General features: G+C 38.5%; 1 protein-coding gene across 1 annotated transcript in view; it reads left to right on the top strand.

The window, feature by feature from the left end:
* Positions 1 to 16004, top strand: part of Pias1 (protein inhibitor of activated STAT 1) — a 115990-nt gene that overhangs the window by 74041 nt on the left and 25945 nt on the right. Inside the window, exons 5-7 of the mRNA XM_038321168.2 lie at positions 1537 to 1627; positions 2349 to 2483; positions 7961 to 8066. Of these exons, the coding sequence (XP_038177096.1) occupies positions 1537 to 1627; positions 2349 to 2483; positions 7961 to 8066 (332 nt within the window). The remainder of the gene's footprint in view (positions 1 to 1536; positions 1628 to 2348; positions 2484 to 7960; positions 8067 to 16004) is intronic.

Here is a 16004-nt window from a genome sequence, read left to right as displayed (position 1 = left end):
AGCCTTAAAAAGAAAAAAAATTGAAAGTTCATGATGCCTCCTCAATCTCAGACAAACTACAAACAACTAAGGAATATTGAGAAAAGGAAAAATAGTCTTCCCTAGAGAAGAGCACACCAGCTGGTTATCCAAAACGACATGATCAGATTTAAGACCTGTACATACAGGTAACATTTTATGGGTTAGCGTACTATATTTATATACTTAGAAACACACACACACACACACACACACACACACACAAAAAAAACCAGTTGAAGAGAGAAAGAGGCTATGAATTTAAAAGAGTGCAAGGAAAGGGGGTTGAGGGCAAGGAAAAGGGACATGATATAATTTCAAAAAAATTAAAAGTTGAAAAATTGGTTTTTAATACCTGCTAATAATATCTGAGAAAGCTTCTGTCCCTCAGAAGATAATTAAATAATTCTAAAGTCATCATTAACACTATCGCAAGGTGGTAGTTGTAATTGCTAATCCAGATACTTGATGGAACTATTTACTATTGACTTTAAGCAACTTAGGTGAGTTATAAGGAGACAAAGTCCCACCTCTTCTCTTAAATCCACATATAATCTTTTGGTTATTTTAAGAGAGGGTGTTGCTACATAGCCCAGGCTAGCTAGAAGTCACAGATATCCTCCTGTTTCTGCTCCCTGACTGCTAGGATTGAAGATGTGGCCACTATGCCCAACCACATGTAATTTTGGAGTCTCCCCCGAACCTAACTGAATAGTTGACTGATCCTAGACAGCTAATTACCGCATACTTTGTAATTGCTATATTGGTAAAAACGAACAAGAAGCGTATGAGGTGGCCATTTTTACTGTGACTGTTTATGGGATGGAAGGACTGCTCAAAGAGATGACTGGTCCTGAGCTGCAGGAAATGGATCCTCAATGTCTTAGAAACAGGAGGCAGTGTTGTAATTCTTGTTCTCACTCTGTTTACTCTTATAGACACTGAGAATAATTGTTTACTCTTAATTCCTTTTTTACTTCTGTCCCTAGTACATACTCGGGATCTGTTCCAATTGCCCAGAAACAGGAGGCATCTATGACATCCCTCAGGCAGCATAGTGGGCTACTGTTTTATACAGTTATGACTTAATAGTTCAGCTTTGTGTTTGTTTCACTTTGATTGAGAATGGAACCAGGTGTGTTGGTCTGTAAATATAAATTTGATGGGCTTTAACATTTGAATAGTATATCTATGTGTATTTTGTAATAACTTGGAAGAAACACTATTATCCACATATCTTTTATGCATTTTGAGGTTATCTAAATTCTTGATGTTTTTCAACATCTCAGATAACTGATTTTTCTTCTAGTTTGTTTAAGGTACCACAATTTATGCACATACATATTCGGGCCTATATAATTCAAACCACTGTTCAAAGATAACTGTGTTTTAAGCCTATTTGCCTGTTTCTTATTCTTTTTTTATTTTAAAATTGATCATCTTTCAAGTTAGCTATGAAATAAAAATGTTAGACATTATCTTTTGTAAAGGAAATTAAACTTGACCTTTGCCGTTTAGGTTTTGTTTGTCAGAAACCAGTTGTCCACAAGAAGATCACTTCCCACCCAACCTTTGTGTGAAAGTGAATACAAAACCTTGCAGCCTTCCAGTAAGTTCTAAAAACAGTTTTTGAACTACATTACCCATGTGACTATTACATAAGTCATCTTAGATGTTTTCAATTGCACTTTTACATTAAGAAACATTTTAGGAACTAAGGATGATGCTCAGTGGTAGAGTGCTTGCTTAGTATTGAAAAGACCCTGTGGTCAGCTCCACTGCCACAGGATGGAGACATTTTATATATGTTCATGTGACTAGGTGAGACTTGCAGACTTCAGTTAGCAGTTGGGACATGAGCCATGAGGAGAAAATTATAGCATTGCGCATGGTAGCATCGGTGTTGTGCTTGGTTTTAGGGAGCCAGACTCTAATTCGGCTATATTCCTGTGAACCTGTATGCATGTAGTGAGCAGAATTCGTCAGGCCGTTGTGCCTTAGGTAGAGTAATGCTGGGAGCTGTGTTTGTTTCCTCAGAAATGTTCCTTGTATACCTCTTTAAGCCATTACGAACTCATTTTGATTTAAGAGATTTTGAATTTCTATCACTGTTTTTTTTTTTTCTCAGACTTGCTAAAGTGAGACTGTTAGGTTGTTTAGAGAGATTATTGCCTAGGTAACTCATAAATGTTTGCTTCCCTACTTTTTAATGAAATCGTTTGTATTTTCTAGCCTGTACTTTGTGGTTTGTTTAGTTTTTTGTTTTGTTTTGTTTTAAGAAATGGAAATACTAGTGGAAATAGTATAAATAAATTGTATTTTTTTCTTAGGGTTACCTTCCACCTACTAAAAATGGTGTGGAACCAAAGCGACCTAGCAGACCAATTAATATCACCTCACTTGTCCGATTGTCCACGACAGTACCAAATACCATTGTTGTTTCTTGGACAGCAGAAATTGGAAGGGTAAGTAAGCTTTTGTTTGTAACTCTTTTCCTGTCATGAGGAAGGATTAATTACTTTGGTTGTCTATAATGTGAGAATTATACTGTGAGCTAGTAGACAAGGATTTCTGTCGCACTGTGAGTTTTTAACCTATTCTGTGCACGGTTATGTAGTTTCCATTTGTTTTTCACTCTATAATTTATCATAAACTTCTTTCTGTGTTGTTACATATTCTTCTGCAGCATTTTAAGTGGCTATATCATATGGTGATAAGATATGCCACTATTTGGCCTACTCTCTGCTGTTGAATACTGATCTTTGAATACTGTATTGGCAGCTGTAGCATTGCCTACGTGCATGATGATCTCCTTACAGTAAATTCTCATAAGTAGAATTTTTGAGCCAAAGAACATGAGAAATTTTGAGAAGTTTTGTGTGCATTGACAGATGGCTTTCCCCAAAGATGTACAAATGTGTTCTCTGATTTAACAGTGTTTATTTGCATGCCTGCAACAATATTATCTTTTTAAAATTCTTCACCGTTAAGTAAATGTTAGCATTTAGTACCCCTAAATGAATGAATGAATGAACATATTTGGTGTTTATAATTATTAACATTTTAAATTTGCATCTATGTCCATTTCTTTTTGTCCTTTTCTTAGTTGTCTTACTAGATTTAATATGTTGAGAATTTACCCTTTTATACATCTTGTAAATATTTGTCTCTAGTTTATTAGCTTTTCAATCTGTGTGGTTATTTATGTAGATTTACATTTTCATAGCACCAATTGTTAACCAGCTTTTTGCTTTGTACTCTTTTCTTCTTCCCATCATCCTCTGTCTACCCATGCTTGCCAAACTGTTAATAAGGTAGACTACTAGGCTACAAAGGTTTCTTGTTTTATCTTAAATATTTAATCCATCTTGAATTTATATGTTGTATGAGAAATTTATTTTCACTAGTTAACCTAGTTCTAAGTAAATAGTAGTTCTGAAGCCATCATTATTACATAATTTTTTATATTGTTTCTGTTTCTAAACTTTTTCTATACTGTTTTTCTATACTAGTTTTCATTTTCTAGGATACCCATGAGTTAAGATTTGTTGACTGTGTGTCACTGCATAGTGTAGAGAGAACACACCCTTGTTCTTCTGGGGGCTTCACACAAACACCAAGAAATGTCTTTGTGTTTAAGTGCACAAAGGAAAAATGACTGGGATCTTAGGGTAGTCAAGGACTTGAAAGAGAAGAGAGTTCAGGGAAGGGCCCTATGGAAGCAGTGACGTGAGAGAGGAGCTAGGAGAAGGATGGGAGTCAGGAAACATTCAGAGGAAACACAGCGACCCAGTGGCAGGGATGAGCCTCTGCTTTGCCAAGCAGCTGAAAGGATTTCACTCTCTCAACCTCTAGGTGTCTTCTTCATAGTCTTGAGCAGGATTTCTGTAGAATCACAGGTGGAAGTTAGGGAACTGGGAAGTGGAGGTAGTTGATGGTAATACTAACGGTTATCAACTCTAGGAACCGTGTTTCTCCATTTACTCAAATTTTCCGCAATGCTCCCCTGTAACTGATTAGGCATAGTACCTGTCTTTGTAAGTCCTGTATCCTTTGTAATTCCTGTGTTGGTTTAGTTGCTGTTTCCAGTGTATCTTTTGTTCCTGTTACATTTTCTAGGGTTTGTTTATTGTTGACTTACTCAAAAACTACTTGTTTGTGGACATTTCTTACTTAAGTTCAGATATTGGTTTATTTGGTTTTTTTAGTTGATCTTTTTGTATTTTCAGGAAGGTGGTATATAACTTGATATTGTCATTTACACAAATACATAACATATACCTTATTTTTTCTACTAGCTAGAACTTTTAAACATATAATTGGTGCTACTCAACATCTTTATTGTTCCTTTGTTAAGGACAGTATTACTGCTGTCATAATATTTAGTATTAGAGTGTGTGTGTGTGCGCGTGTGTGTGTGTGTGTGTGTGTGTGTGTGTGTGTGTGTGTAAGTAAGTAAAAGCCAGAGATGGCATCAGTGTCCTCTTCTATCACTCTTTGATGCCCCTCTGAGGCAAGGTAACCAGACCTAACAGAAGACAGCAGACCCCAGCAGTTTTTCTGTCTCCATCACTAGTCAGAAACTTTTGTAAGAAAACCCTAACCTCTGGTCCTCAAGTGCTTATAGCTTCTGAGTCCCACCATGAAGGGGTTTGGTTTGCTTGCTTGGTTGTTTTGTTTTTAGGCAGGATCTCACTAGCTGGCCTGGAACTCACATAGAGCCACCTGCCTCTGCTTCCTGGGTGCTGGGATTAAAAACATGTGCCGTCAAGCCCAGACCCACTATTAGTTTAGAAACTAGTTACATTAATGATATATTTATAATATTCCTCTTCTGCTGAATTTTGTTATTAGAAATGGATTTGGGGTGTTTGGAATGTAATTTAGTTGGTAAAATACTTGCCTACCATGCACAAAGCCCATGCTTTTATCCCAAGCACTCCATAAACTGAAGGTGATGACATATGCCTATTCTCTAGTATCTAGAAGGTAGATGCAGGAGAATCAGCAATATGTCGTCTTTGGCTCCATAACAAGTATAAGACCATCCTGGGATACATGAGGCCTTGCCTATTAACAAAAGCAAGCAGAAATGAATTTTGAATTTTATAACATAATTTTGAAACCTATCAGGGTTATATTTTTGCTTTCAACTAATTCATGTGCAACCATTGGTTTTAGTGTATAGCACCCCCCCCATAGAACAAAACACACAACAAGGTTTTTGTATGTTTTATTTCTGTAAAACAAGAGATTATTTTGTAAATCTCAGATGACAATTACATTATTTTAAAATCATTAGTTTAATTCACCTTGTGAGGCTGCTCTGAATAGTCCATACAGAATGTTGTGCTGTGTTACTGGTATGCTGTTGCTTGGCCTGGTGGTGCAGGGGTGTAATTACACCTACTCAGGAGGCTAAGGCAAGAGAATCTTAAAATTAAAACCTGCCTGATCAGTTCCAGGCCAGCCTGTGTAACTGAGTGAGAACCTGTCTCAAAGTAAAAAGTAAAAACAAGACTGAGTTATTCTAGTGGAAGGATTGTTTAACTTACAGGAAGCCCTAGAGAAACCCTAGTACAAAGAGAGAGCAGTCGGAAGAGGAAGCGAAAAGGAGGAAGTTTGTCTTTTCAAAGAAAATAAATAAACTCCACACAGTACCTGAAGGAGAGAAGCATATTGTAGCTTCTTGCTCTATTCTGTGGCATTTTACTTTATTTAGCATTTATTAAACTTTTTGTATGGATGGAGGAATCATTTGGATACTATTATAAAGGGGGACAGAAGGACCAGATGTTTTGTTTATGGAGAAAGTATCTTATGAACTTACAGTTTTACAGACTTTGGGGAGAAAATGTAGACAAATTAACAATGTGAGAGGATATATATATAAAGAGTTGGCCCTTGAGGGGCCAGCAGAAATACTGTTTACCTAGCCACTGTTTTGGAGGATCTTTCTGTGTAATATCTCCCTGTGACATTGGTACAAGGGGAATTTCATTTCTCACGTTCCTGCAGTTTTTATTTTCTTCTCTGACTACATGTTTCCACTAGAGCATACATACCTTTTCACTGAACTGGATTTTTTTTTTTTTACCTTGATCTCATCATAAATACTAATAGAAAGCCCTGGGGTATTTCCAAGTTTGAACATTAAAGCTGTCAGTCCAGAGTCTCATTGTTGATTAGCATCTCTCCAGTTTCTGTTTGACCTGAAGCATTAAGCAATTAAGGAATGATAGTAAACAGGGTTTGAATTTCCTCCTAAAAGACGCTTTACTACTTCTGTATTAGATAGTAAGTTGTGTACTTTAAAATGTAGGCACACTGTAAAGTTACTTGTTTTTTGTTAAAATACTGAATTGTACTTATAAGTAAATTTGCTGTTTGCTACCTCAGTTTTTTTCTTCCCAGAAAATATTCAGCATGTGATCCCAGACAGGTTTCTGGATTTCACAGGAAATGTAACCTTGTAGAGGGTTCTGTAGGATGCGCCCTCCTGTTGCTAAGAGGCAAATACATATTTAAAAATATAAAACTATGTCTGGGAAAATAGCTCAGTGGTCGAGTGCTTTTTTTTGTTTTTTGTTTTTTTGTTTGTTTGTTTGTTTTGTTTTTTCGAGACAGGGTTTCTCTGCAGCTTTTTTAGAGCCTGTCCTGGAACTAGCTCTTGTAGACCAGGCTGGCCTCGAACTCATAGAGATCCGCCTGCCTCTGCCTCCCGAGTGCTGGGATTAAAGGCGTGCACCACCACCGCCCGGCTCGAGTGCCTTCTTAACATGTATGGGGCCCTTACTTTAGATCTTAACAGTGCGGGATGGATTAGATTAGAATGTTCGTAGGGCTAGGCTAAGAGGTTCTAGTGAATTCTGGCATTTAGAAGCAAGAATTTGTGGAACTGCGTGGTCCTTGCTCACTGTCTCCTGTAGTCCTTGCCCTTTCCTCTTGGTTTCTACTGCCCAAGCCATCCAAATAGTTACATGATCATAAGCATATTGTATAATCTGTGCCTCAGTTTCATCAGCCTTTCAAGATAGAGCAGTACCTGTTTCCTCCTATAGGCTGCAGGCAAAGCTGAAATAAGATCTGTAGTGTATATCGGGAATGCCTTAAAAACTGTTGCTATAAAGAAGATGGTAACTCTGTTTTCTCGCTTCTTTTAAAGTGTCTGGATCTATTTGATCCCAGCATGAAACAGAAAAAGATCCTTTAACCTTTCTTCTTGTCCCTTCATAGTCTTGGCCCTCTTCTCTTCCTCTTTCCCAATAACACACCCTTCGTTCAGCTTGGCTTGCTACCTGTTTTTTTACCACCTTCTCAAGTAGTCCCTGTAGGCATTGGGTATCCAATACTCATCTTCAAGCAGCGCTTCTCTGTGCAGCCTTTACTGATTCACCTGCATGACGTGCACACTGCCTAAATGTCTTTAAGATCTAGTGGTACCCCAGGCATAGTGGGGCACTAAATAAGTAAACTTGCAACCCATCTCATTGCTAATATTTAATGGCTACTATTTTAGAACATGTGTTACCTACTAAATATAGTTTATGATACCTTCAACATCTTAACAGCCTTGATTTATATTTAGTCTTAATAATGTTCTTTCATATAAAAATCTTAAATCTATTAACTTCAAGCACTCAGTGCTAATGAGTGCCGCAGCCCTAGGTTGAAGTTCTCAGCTTGACGCTTGCTATAAGTTAGGGTAGTTTCTTTACTTCGCTACCTCGGTTTTCTCATCCACACACACATAAAACAGGTTTCTAACCACCTGAGCAGCATATCAGTCAGGATTTACCAGAACACCTAAGACAGTACCTGACAAACAGTAGGTGCTGCGATACGGGTTAGTTTTCTTTCCCTGTCACTGTGGGGTTACTTAAATATAGATGTGCTGTTTACTTAAATATGTGATTGGTTTTCTACATCTTTTTTTTTCCAGACCTATTCCATGGCAGTATATCTTGTAAAACAGTTGTCCTCAACAGTTCTTCTTCAGAGGTTACGAGCAAAGGGAATAAGGAATCCGGATCATTCTAGAGCTTTAAGTACGTATGATAAATTTACTTCATATATGCAGCTAAACTATCTTGTTAAGGTTAGAGTAGTGTTTTTTTCTCAACTCAAATTTTAGTGTTTCTTTTTTTTTTTTTAAACCAGAGCCTGTTGTAGAGGTTTAAAAACTCCAAGAACCTAGTATTGTAAGATTTTTAATTAATATCTAAAGGTAATTTTAATGTCTTTGTTGTGAAACTATATTTGATGATCTGTGTTTTACAGATCTTAATATTTACTTTGTAAAGTTACTTCCTGAATGCAATATTTTATTACAATTTCTTAAAACCAATGTTTAAGAAATTTTAGGAGGGGCTGGAGAGATGGCTCAGAGGTTAAGAGCATTGCCTGCTCTTCCAAAGGTCCTGAGTTCAATTCCCAGCAACCACATGGTGGCTCACAACCATCTGTAATGGGGTCTGGTGCCCTCTTCTGGCCTGAAGGCATACACAAAGACAGACTATTGTATACATAATAAACAAACAAACAAACAAATAAATAAATAAATAAATAAATATTAAAAAGAGGGTCTATCTTAAAAAAAAGAAAAGAAATTTTAGGAGATGGAAAGGACATCTTGGCATGAATTTCAAGAACATTATTTTTGTTTTCAAGGATATTTTAGATCCAGGAGAAATGCACATAGGATGGCTATCTGCTTGCTTTACCAAAACCAAAGAAGTCAGTGGGATGGACCTTGGGCACATTTTCAAATTTCTTGTCTGTTACAATAGGTTGCAATACATGATTTCTAAAAAAATTACTTTATCCATGCATACAATGACCATCACCACCACCCACACACATACAGCTCCTCCTCGGATGTTTCATTTTGATACGTTAAAATTGGAATTAAGTAAGGTCTGCGTATGGACTTCTGTCTCAAGTTTCAAGCATCATTAACTTTTCTTACGAGGTAGTCTCAGTTCTTCCTTTATTCTCCTTTCAAAAGATGTGGGTTCTTTGTAAGGAGAATTTAGAGGCGGAGTCTCGGTGCTTAGGAAGCAGAACATGCAATGGTGTGATCGCTATCCTGGACTCTGTAGCTTAGGCTGGTTTCAGACTTGCTGTGATCCTCCTGCTCCAGTGCTGGGATTGTAGGCATGGGCTACCACATCCTGCACTTGAAGCTCTTAAAATGAGTTTATAATAGCAGCCCATTCTCAGGATTTGTTGTTAGCATTCTGGTGGGAAGAAATAGGATGCTTAGACCAACTTCCTCGCAAGCTCCCTTGGAGCACAACTTGTATACTTCTCTACCGTTTCTGTAGTAGAGTGACAGATCCCAACACCCACGTTGATCTGAGCACCTGCAGTATTTAACTGGACATTTTTTTCTATACTAAGGCTCCTTTGAAAATGCAAATAGCTGGGCATGGTGGTACACACCTATAGCCCCAGCTACTCAGAGGGCTGAGGCAGGAGGATCATCTGAGCTGAGTCAGAAGAGGAACTAAAAAAAAAGCACTGTTTGTGCATCTAAAGGAATGGAGACTCCATGAGTCAGAGACAAGAAAATAGTGGGGATCCTGACAGAGAAGAAAGGATTAGACATCTACCTGGAAGAAACGTACAAGAGAGGCATTTTTCCTTTTTACAGCCTATCTGGAGTCATCTCTGGCTGACAGTCTTTATTCTTGCCCTGCATTGATAAATATCAGCTAGTCAGAAAGAATTATGGAATTATATAATAAAACATGGTAGAAAAGACAAAGATAGCGAGGAAGAAGGCAGGCAAAGCTTTCAGGTTTAACAACATAGTGGATTGTTTGCATGGGCTCTTGTTTCTTCTGCACTTGCAGCTAGAGCACCACCTAAAGATTGTCAGGGGGCCTGGGTTGGCATTTCTAGGAACCCCATCCAGCTACTGTTAAGCAGCAAAACTGCTTAATTCCATAGTTAGTTATTTTGCATCCTTATGCCTTAGGCTGAGTGAATTTTATGGCAGTTTATTTTATCTTGTTGGCCATGTGAACAAATGTAACATTAATTGGATTTTACCAGTAAAGAATATATTGTAGCCGGGCGGTGGTGGCGCACGCCTTTAATCCCAGCACTCGGGAGGCAGAGGCAGGCGGATCTCTGTGAGTTCGAGACCAGCCTGGTCTACAAGAGCTAGTTCCAGGACAGGCTCCAAAGCCACAGAGAAACCCTGTCTCGAAAAACCAAAAAAAAAAAAAAAAAGAATATATTGTAGTTAACTAAAGGCATTTACCTCTATGTTACCAGTAAAGAAGTAACTTTTCTCAAAATAGATAATTAAAATACTTTATATTTTATAAAATATACTTATGTTTTATATTTATAAAAATAAAATGTTTCAAGTTACGAGAAAATGTCACTTTTCAGATTGTTTTTGTTTTTCGAGACAGAGTTTCTCTGTGTAACATTCCTGGTTGTTTTGGAACTTGCCCTGTAAAGGAGACTGAACTCAAACTTAGAGATCCACCTGCCTCTGCCTCCCGGGTGCTGGGATTAAGGGTGTGTTTCACCACCACCAGACTTTCTTGGGAATTTTTGAAACTTGAACTTGATTACAGTTGCATTGATTGTAAGTCATTCTTAACCTTGTACTGAAGGTCTGCTGACAGTAGTATTAGTCAAATCCATGCTTGATGTTTAAAATTTAGACTTTTCATTGAGAAAATGCATTCTGTGGACTGGAGAAATAATTCAGCTAGTAAAGGCTAGGCTCACAGTTAAAATGTTAAGAGAGACTGAAATGAGTTCTATATTTTCGTTCAAGAAATTAAATGCGGAATCTGCTGTGTTCTAGTAACAGAAGAGCACAACATTACACAAGACCACACCTTCTCTGTATCTTTCGAAAGTTTACAGTCTGATGGGAAAGGCCAACCAGGTCATCAGTAAGTTATAGTTGTGACATGTGCCTTGAGAAAAGGGAACTCTGAAGCGACCACCGGGCATTCTAGTGCTCTGTCTGTGACGCTAAGGACAGTATTGGAAGAAGAGAAATTGTTAAGCCTGAGGATAGGAAGGGAATATGCCCAGTAAAGGGAAACAACAATATTGAAAAGATGAGACTAGCCCAGATGGGGTGGGGGTGGGGGTCTCTAAATTCATAGGTGCTGTAAAGGTAGGTGATAGAAAGCCATAAAAGGATTCTTAAACAGAGGAGTGCATGGTCAGATTTGAAAAATCTGATCATCAGCTGGAGGATGAGCAAGGAGGGGCAAGTCTGATGCTCTGGAGCAATTAGCACCCTTTTGCTTAAAAAAAGCAAAACAAGTGTGTATTGGGGGGAAGGATGTGTGTATGAGAAAGAGAGAGAGAGTGTGTGTGTATTGTGGGTGGAAGTCAGAGGATCTTTGGAGCCCTTTCTTCCACCTTTGCATGTGTTCCAGGAGGTCAGTTTGTGCAGCAAGTACCTTAACCCACTGAGTATTTCACTGGCCTGCGCTCTTAAGCGCTGTATTCCATATTAATGCTATTTTCAGAAATGAAAATGGGATTTTAAAGATGAGATTGTGGAAGAGCTGACTGCACTCTTTAACTGTGGGAACTGAGATGTGAGTGCAAGGAAGGTGCCAGGGCTCAGGAACAGCCTTAACCCAACCTGATACCTCACTGGTCCTTCACTCACATTTCTGAGACAACAGTTCCTGTTGTCTCCTCCGGTGTTCTTAATGGCTCTCCTGTTAGGTCTCCTTCATACCTTAAAACTCTACTTCTTGCTGGGTGGTGGTGGCACACGCCTTTCATCTCTGTGAGTTCAAGACTAGCCTGATCTACAAATCAAGTTACAGGCCAACCAAGGCTAGACAGTGAGACCTTGTCTCAAACAGCAACAACAATAAAAACAAACAAAAAATACATCTGCTTTTTGTTTATCCTATTGCTCTCAACAAAGGTGGTCTGCATTGCTCTGTGTTCCTGCTCCATGCCACTCACAGTCTGAGCCCCAAGCCCCCCTGAATGTGCTCAGGCAGTGACTGCAGTGGTGCTCTCACTGCATTTCTACTTTGGATGCTTCGTTGCATTTGATACCAACCTCTTTCTCTTTGAAATTCACTCCTCCCTTGACCTCAGCCACATTCCTTCAGGGGACTCTTGGAGAGAAGCATCCTAATGCTGGACATAGTGGCCCTTAATCCCAGCATGGGGAGGGAGAGGTAGACTGTGAGTTAAGAGACCAGCCAAGGCTATGTAGTGAGACCCTGGGGTGCAGATGTGGGTGTATCGTAAATGTTCCCTGGGATTCCATGCTTGTCCTGCTTTTCACATCCACTGTTACTGCTTAAACTAGTACAAACTCCCAAATATAAATCTCCATTCAGGTCTCTCCTCCAATTTGAGATTGCATAAACTGACTACCTTCATCTAAACATTGTTGTATTTCATCAGAATCAAGAATTTAAAACTGACAACCTAAACCTTTCTCAAATACGTCTTCTGTCTTTGCCCTTATATAAATCCTTAAATCTTGTCTTTATCTTTAGAAGCTTCATCCTAAATGATATATTCCACCCCTTTCTTGGCTTTTCTTGCTCTTTCCTGGATGCCTAACTTACTGACTTACCTGATCTTACCATTCTCATTATCCCCTGAACCCCTCACACCAGTGAAGTCAAATCTCCAGCTTTGCTAGTGTGATATACAACACTGATGTGACTTTCTTGGTACTTCCCCAGATCTCTCTTTTACTCTTATATTTTACTTTGCAAAAACATATTACCCCTCTCCTCCGAGTGTTCTCTATGCTTCAACCTTCTAGTTGCTTCTACTGCCTCACTCCAGTGGTCCTTTGTTTCCCAGCACCTCTAGAGTCTCTTGGTGCCCATCATCTGGAAGGGACCACACTGAGCATCTTTTCTGCTGGCTTTCATCTCATTCTTCTTAGAGTTCTCACTGCCTCACACAGTACCTTAGCACACAGTAAACTCTCACATTTTGTTGAGTTATTGTTACTGTTTGTGACATCAAATTGTGATCTTCCTCACAGCTTTCCACATGCATGTGCTTCTATACTCAGTGGTTGGTATGAACTGATGAAAGGAAATGTAGAGAGAAATCAGACTTCAAAGTGTTGTTTCCTCTGTTGAGCCTAATGTGTTTGTTTGTTTTCACCCCAAAATTCTAAAAGACTGAATTAAAACATTCTGATATTAAATGGAGGAGAGAAATCAAGCACTTATATCCAAGAATAGCACCATCTAGTAGGGCAGTCTGAAATAATTGTACATGATTGAAACAGTATTGTTGTGGTAGTCACCAGCAACATGGCTACTGAACACTTACAATGTGACTAGTACAACTAAGATGCTGAATTTTAAATTAAATTATATTTCAATTTATTTAATACAGCCTCATGTTGCTAAAGCTAATAGTAACTCATAAGAATAGGAGTGCAGCTGGGCAACAGTGATGTAAGCCTTTTCCTCTTAGCACTTTGGAGACAGAGGCAGGCAAATCCATTGAGTTCAAGGACAGCCTGGTTTACAGAGTGAGTTCCAGGATTTTCGTGGCTACACAGTGAAACTCTATCTCAAAAACAAACAAACAAGCAAAAGAAACAAAAAATGGATCCAATGGCAAGATGAGTTTTATACGTGACTAGTTATTACTTTAGTCATAAAGTAATCTTACCACTGCAGATCATAGTAACAACAAGAAAGCCATATCTAGAGAACTGCCCACAGATCATTAGTCTTTAGCAGGGTACAAAGGTTTGTTTTTCCTGCTTCTTAGGTGTCTACCTGTTCCAGCAATATTGCTTTAAAGGACTATTTTTTCGTTATTTAATTTCTTTGGCTTTTTGTCACAAACTGGTTGACCATAGGTATGTGAATCTATTTCAGGAACTACTGAGACCTCTTAGCAAGCCTTGAAAACAGTCTCCCCCTTTTTCTTTTTCAGAGATATTTTGATTATTTTAAGTCCCTTATGAAAAATGGTATTCCAGGAAGTTGAGTATTAGAAAGTTAATCTGTAATTCACTTTTTGTGAAAAACTGAAAAAGAAAAATTATTTAATTACTACCTCCTTAGATGATACAAAAGAGACAGTTATCTAAATTTAACATCTATTCCTGATAAAACTCTCAGCAAAATATTAATGAAACAAGAAAGGACATGCATCAGTGATACAAACATTTACACACAAAAAAAAGTATCCTAGTTAGTGGTAAACACTTGAATCAAGTTAGAGTGTTGGTGCTACCATTACCCTGAGGTCCTACACAGCTCAGCAAGGAAAAGAAAGATAAAATAAAGATTAGGGATGCAGAATAATTATTACCTTTATTTGCAAATTATTTACATAGAAAAAAACCAAAGAATCTCTAAAGAAGCTGCTAGAACAAATAACAAGAATCAGTGAATTCCTGATCAATACAGGTAACTGAACTGTATTTATTACGAATGTGTAACTGGAAAATTTTGGAGTTCAGACAGTTATGCATACTTAGAGACATGTGGCATAAAAGATGTGCAAGGTGTAGGTATTGAAAACTTTGAGAAACCCAGCAGAAGACTTGAGTTAATGGACAGACTATGATGTCAGATGTTAGGAGAGCAAAAGACTCAGCACAGCTTCATGCCAGTTCCCCAGATTCATCAAGAGATTCAGTCCAGTCAAAGCCCTAGTAGGATCTTTACCAGGGCAGGAGTGGGCATATAGCTCCATGGGAGAGAACTTGCTTGCTCAGCAGGCAGAAGGCCCTGGGTTTAGTCCCTAATTGTGGGATATGCTTTATTACTAACAGATTTCCATTAAGAATATGGTAAAGCTAGTAGTTTTCTTCACTGCTTAAAAAGAGTCACAGACTTTTTACCCATATTCAAAATAGCTCAGTTGGTTACGGTGTTGTCGGTTTCTCAGGAGATTTGTTCCATTTTGTCACTCCTCCTAACAGCGGCCTCCTGAAAGATGATTCCACTGCCTTTGTGAGGCTGGTTGTGTCAGCATGGTAGCTCAGTCAGTGAGATTTCTGTGTAACATATGCTGGTGCTGCACACACCTGTTCACAGCTCCTTCTGATATTGCAGTACAGAGATCAGCTAGCCATTCTCCCTCAGGAGATGGCATCAAAGATGACCAGTATATTACGGAATAGATTTGAACCCTCAGCCTGAGCAGCAGAACCTACGTTACCTCACTTTTTAAAAGAGGTATTTTAAGACTATGATTTGGTCTGCTACAAAAGGAGATTTTTGTCTGTTTGCTTGTTGTAATAGAAATCTGCAAACGTGATTTCAGAACATCTATCTCCAAGAGAACAGAAACGTGCAAATCATTTTAAGTACCAACTACTAGCATTTATTAATTGTAATATTATATATTTTATGACATTTTTCATTGAGTCAAACTCATTTTATCCAGTGCTGTGATATTATTCTCATTTATGAAAAAAGTTACTGAAGTGACTTGTCAAGTCAGAATTCTGACTTACTGGCCCAGTGTCTTCTTCCTCCTCTGTTTGTTGCTTAAGTACTGACCACTGAATTTTGATTTAAAGGCTGACATTATGCTGTTGCTGCATTTAAGTGCAAGTTTACACAAAGCTCAGACAGTCACTGTTAACATTGCAGTGTAGGAGGCTGCTGCTGGACTGGATGGTAAAGGCATGCAAAGTAGGCAGTGTCTAACTCAGGGTCCTCTAGAGTGAGTGAAAACCAGGAGGATAAAAATAGGAAGATTGGGAGACATAATAATAGAGGAATTGGCTTACATGTCTGTGGAGTCTGAGAAGTCACACAGTGTGCCAGCTGCAAACTGGAGAAGCAGGGAAACATAGTTGAGCTCAAGTCCAAAGACTCAGATAGGCCAATGATGTAACTCCCAGCTCGGGCCAATGGCTGCAAAGCTCTGGGATGCAGGTATGAATACTGAAATCCAAAGGCTAATTTCCAGTGGAGTTTTTGTTTTGTTTTTGTTTTTTCGTGCTGTCCTGTTCACTTCTCAGCTCCCCT

Source organism: Arvicola amphibius, chromosome 3 (assembly GCF_903992535.2).
Source record: "Arvicola amphibius chromosome 3, mArvAmp1.2, whole genome shotgun sequence".
NCBI classification, from domain to species: domain Eukaryota; kingdom Metazoa; phylum Chordata; class Mammalia; order Rodentia; family Cricetidae; genus Arvicola; species Arvicola amphibius.
This window is presented reverse-complemented; position numbering and strand designations above follow the sequence as displayed.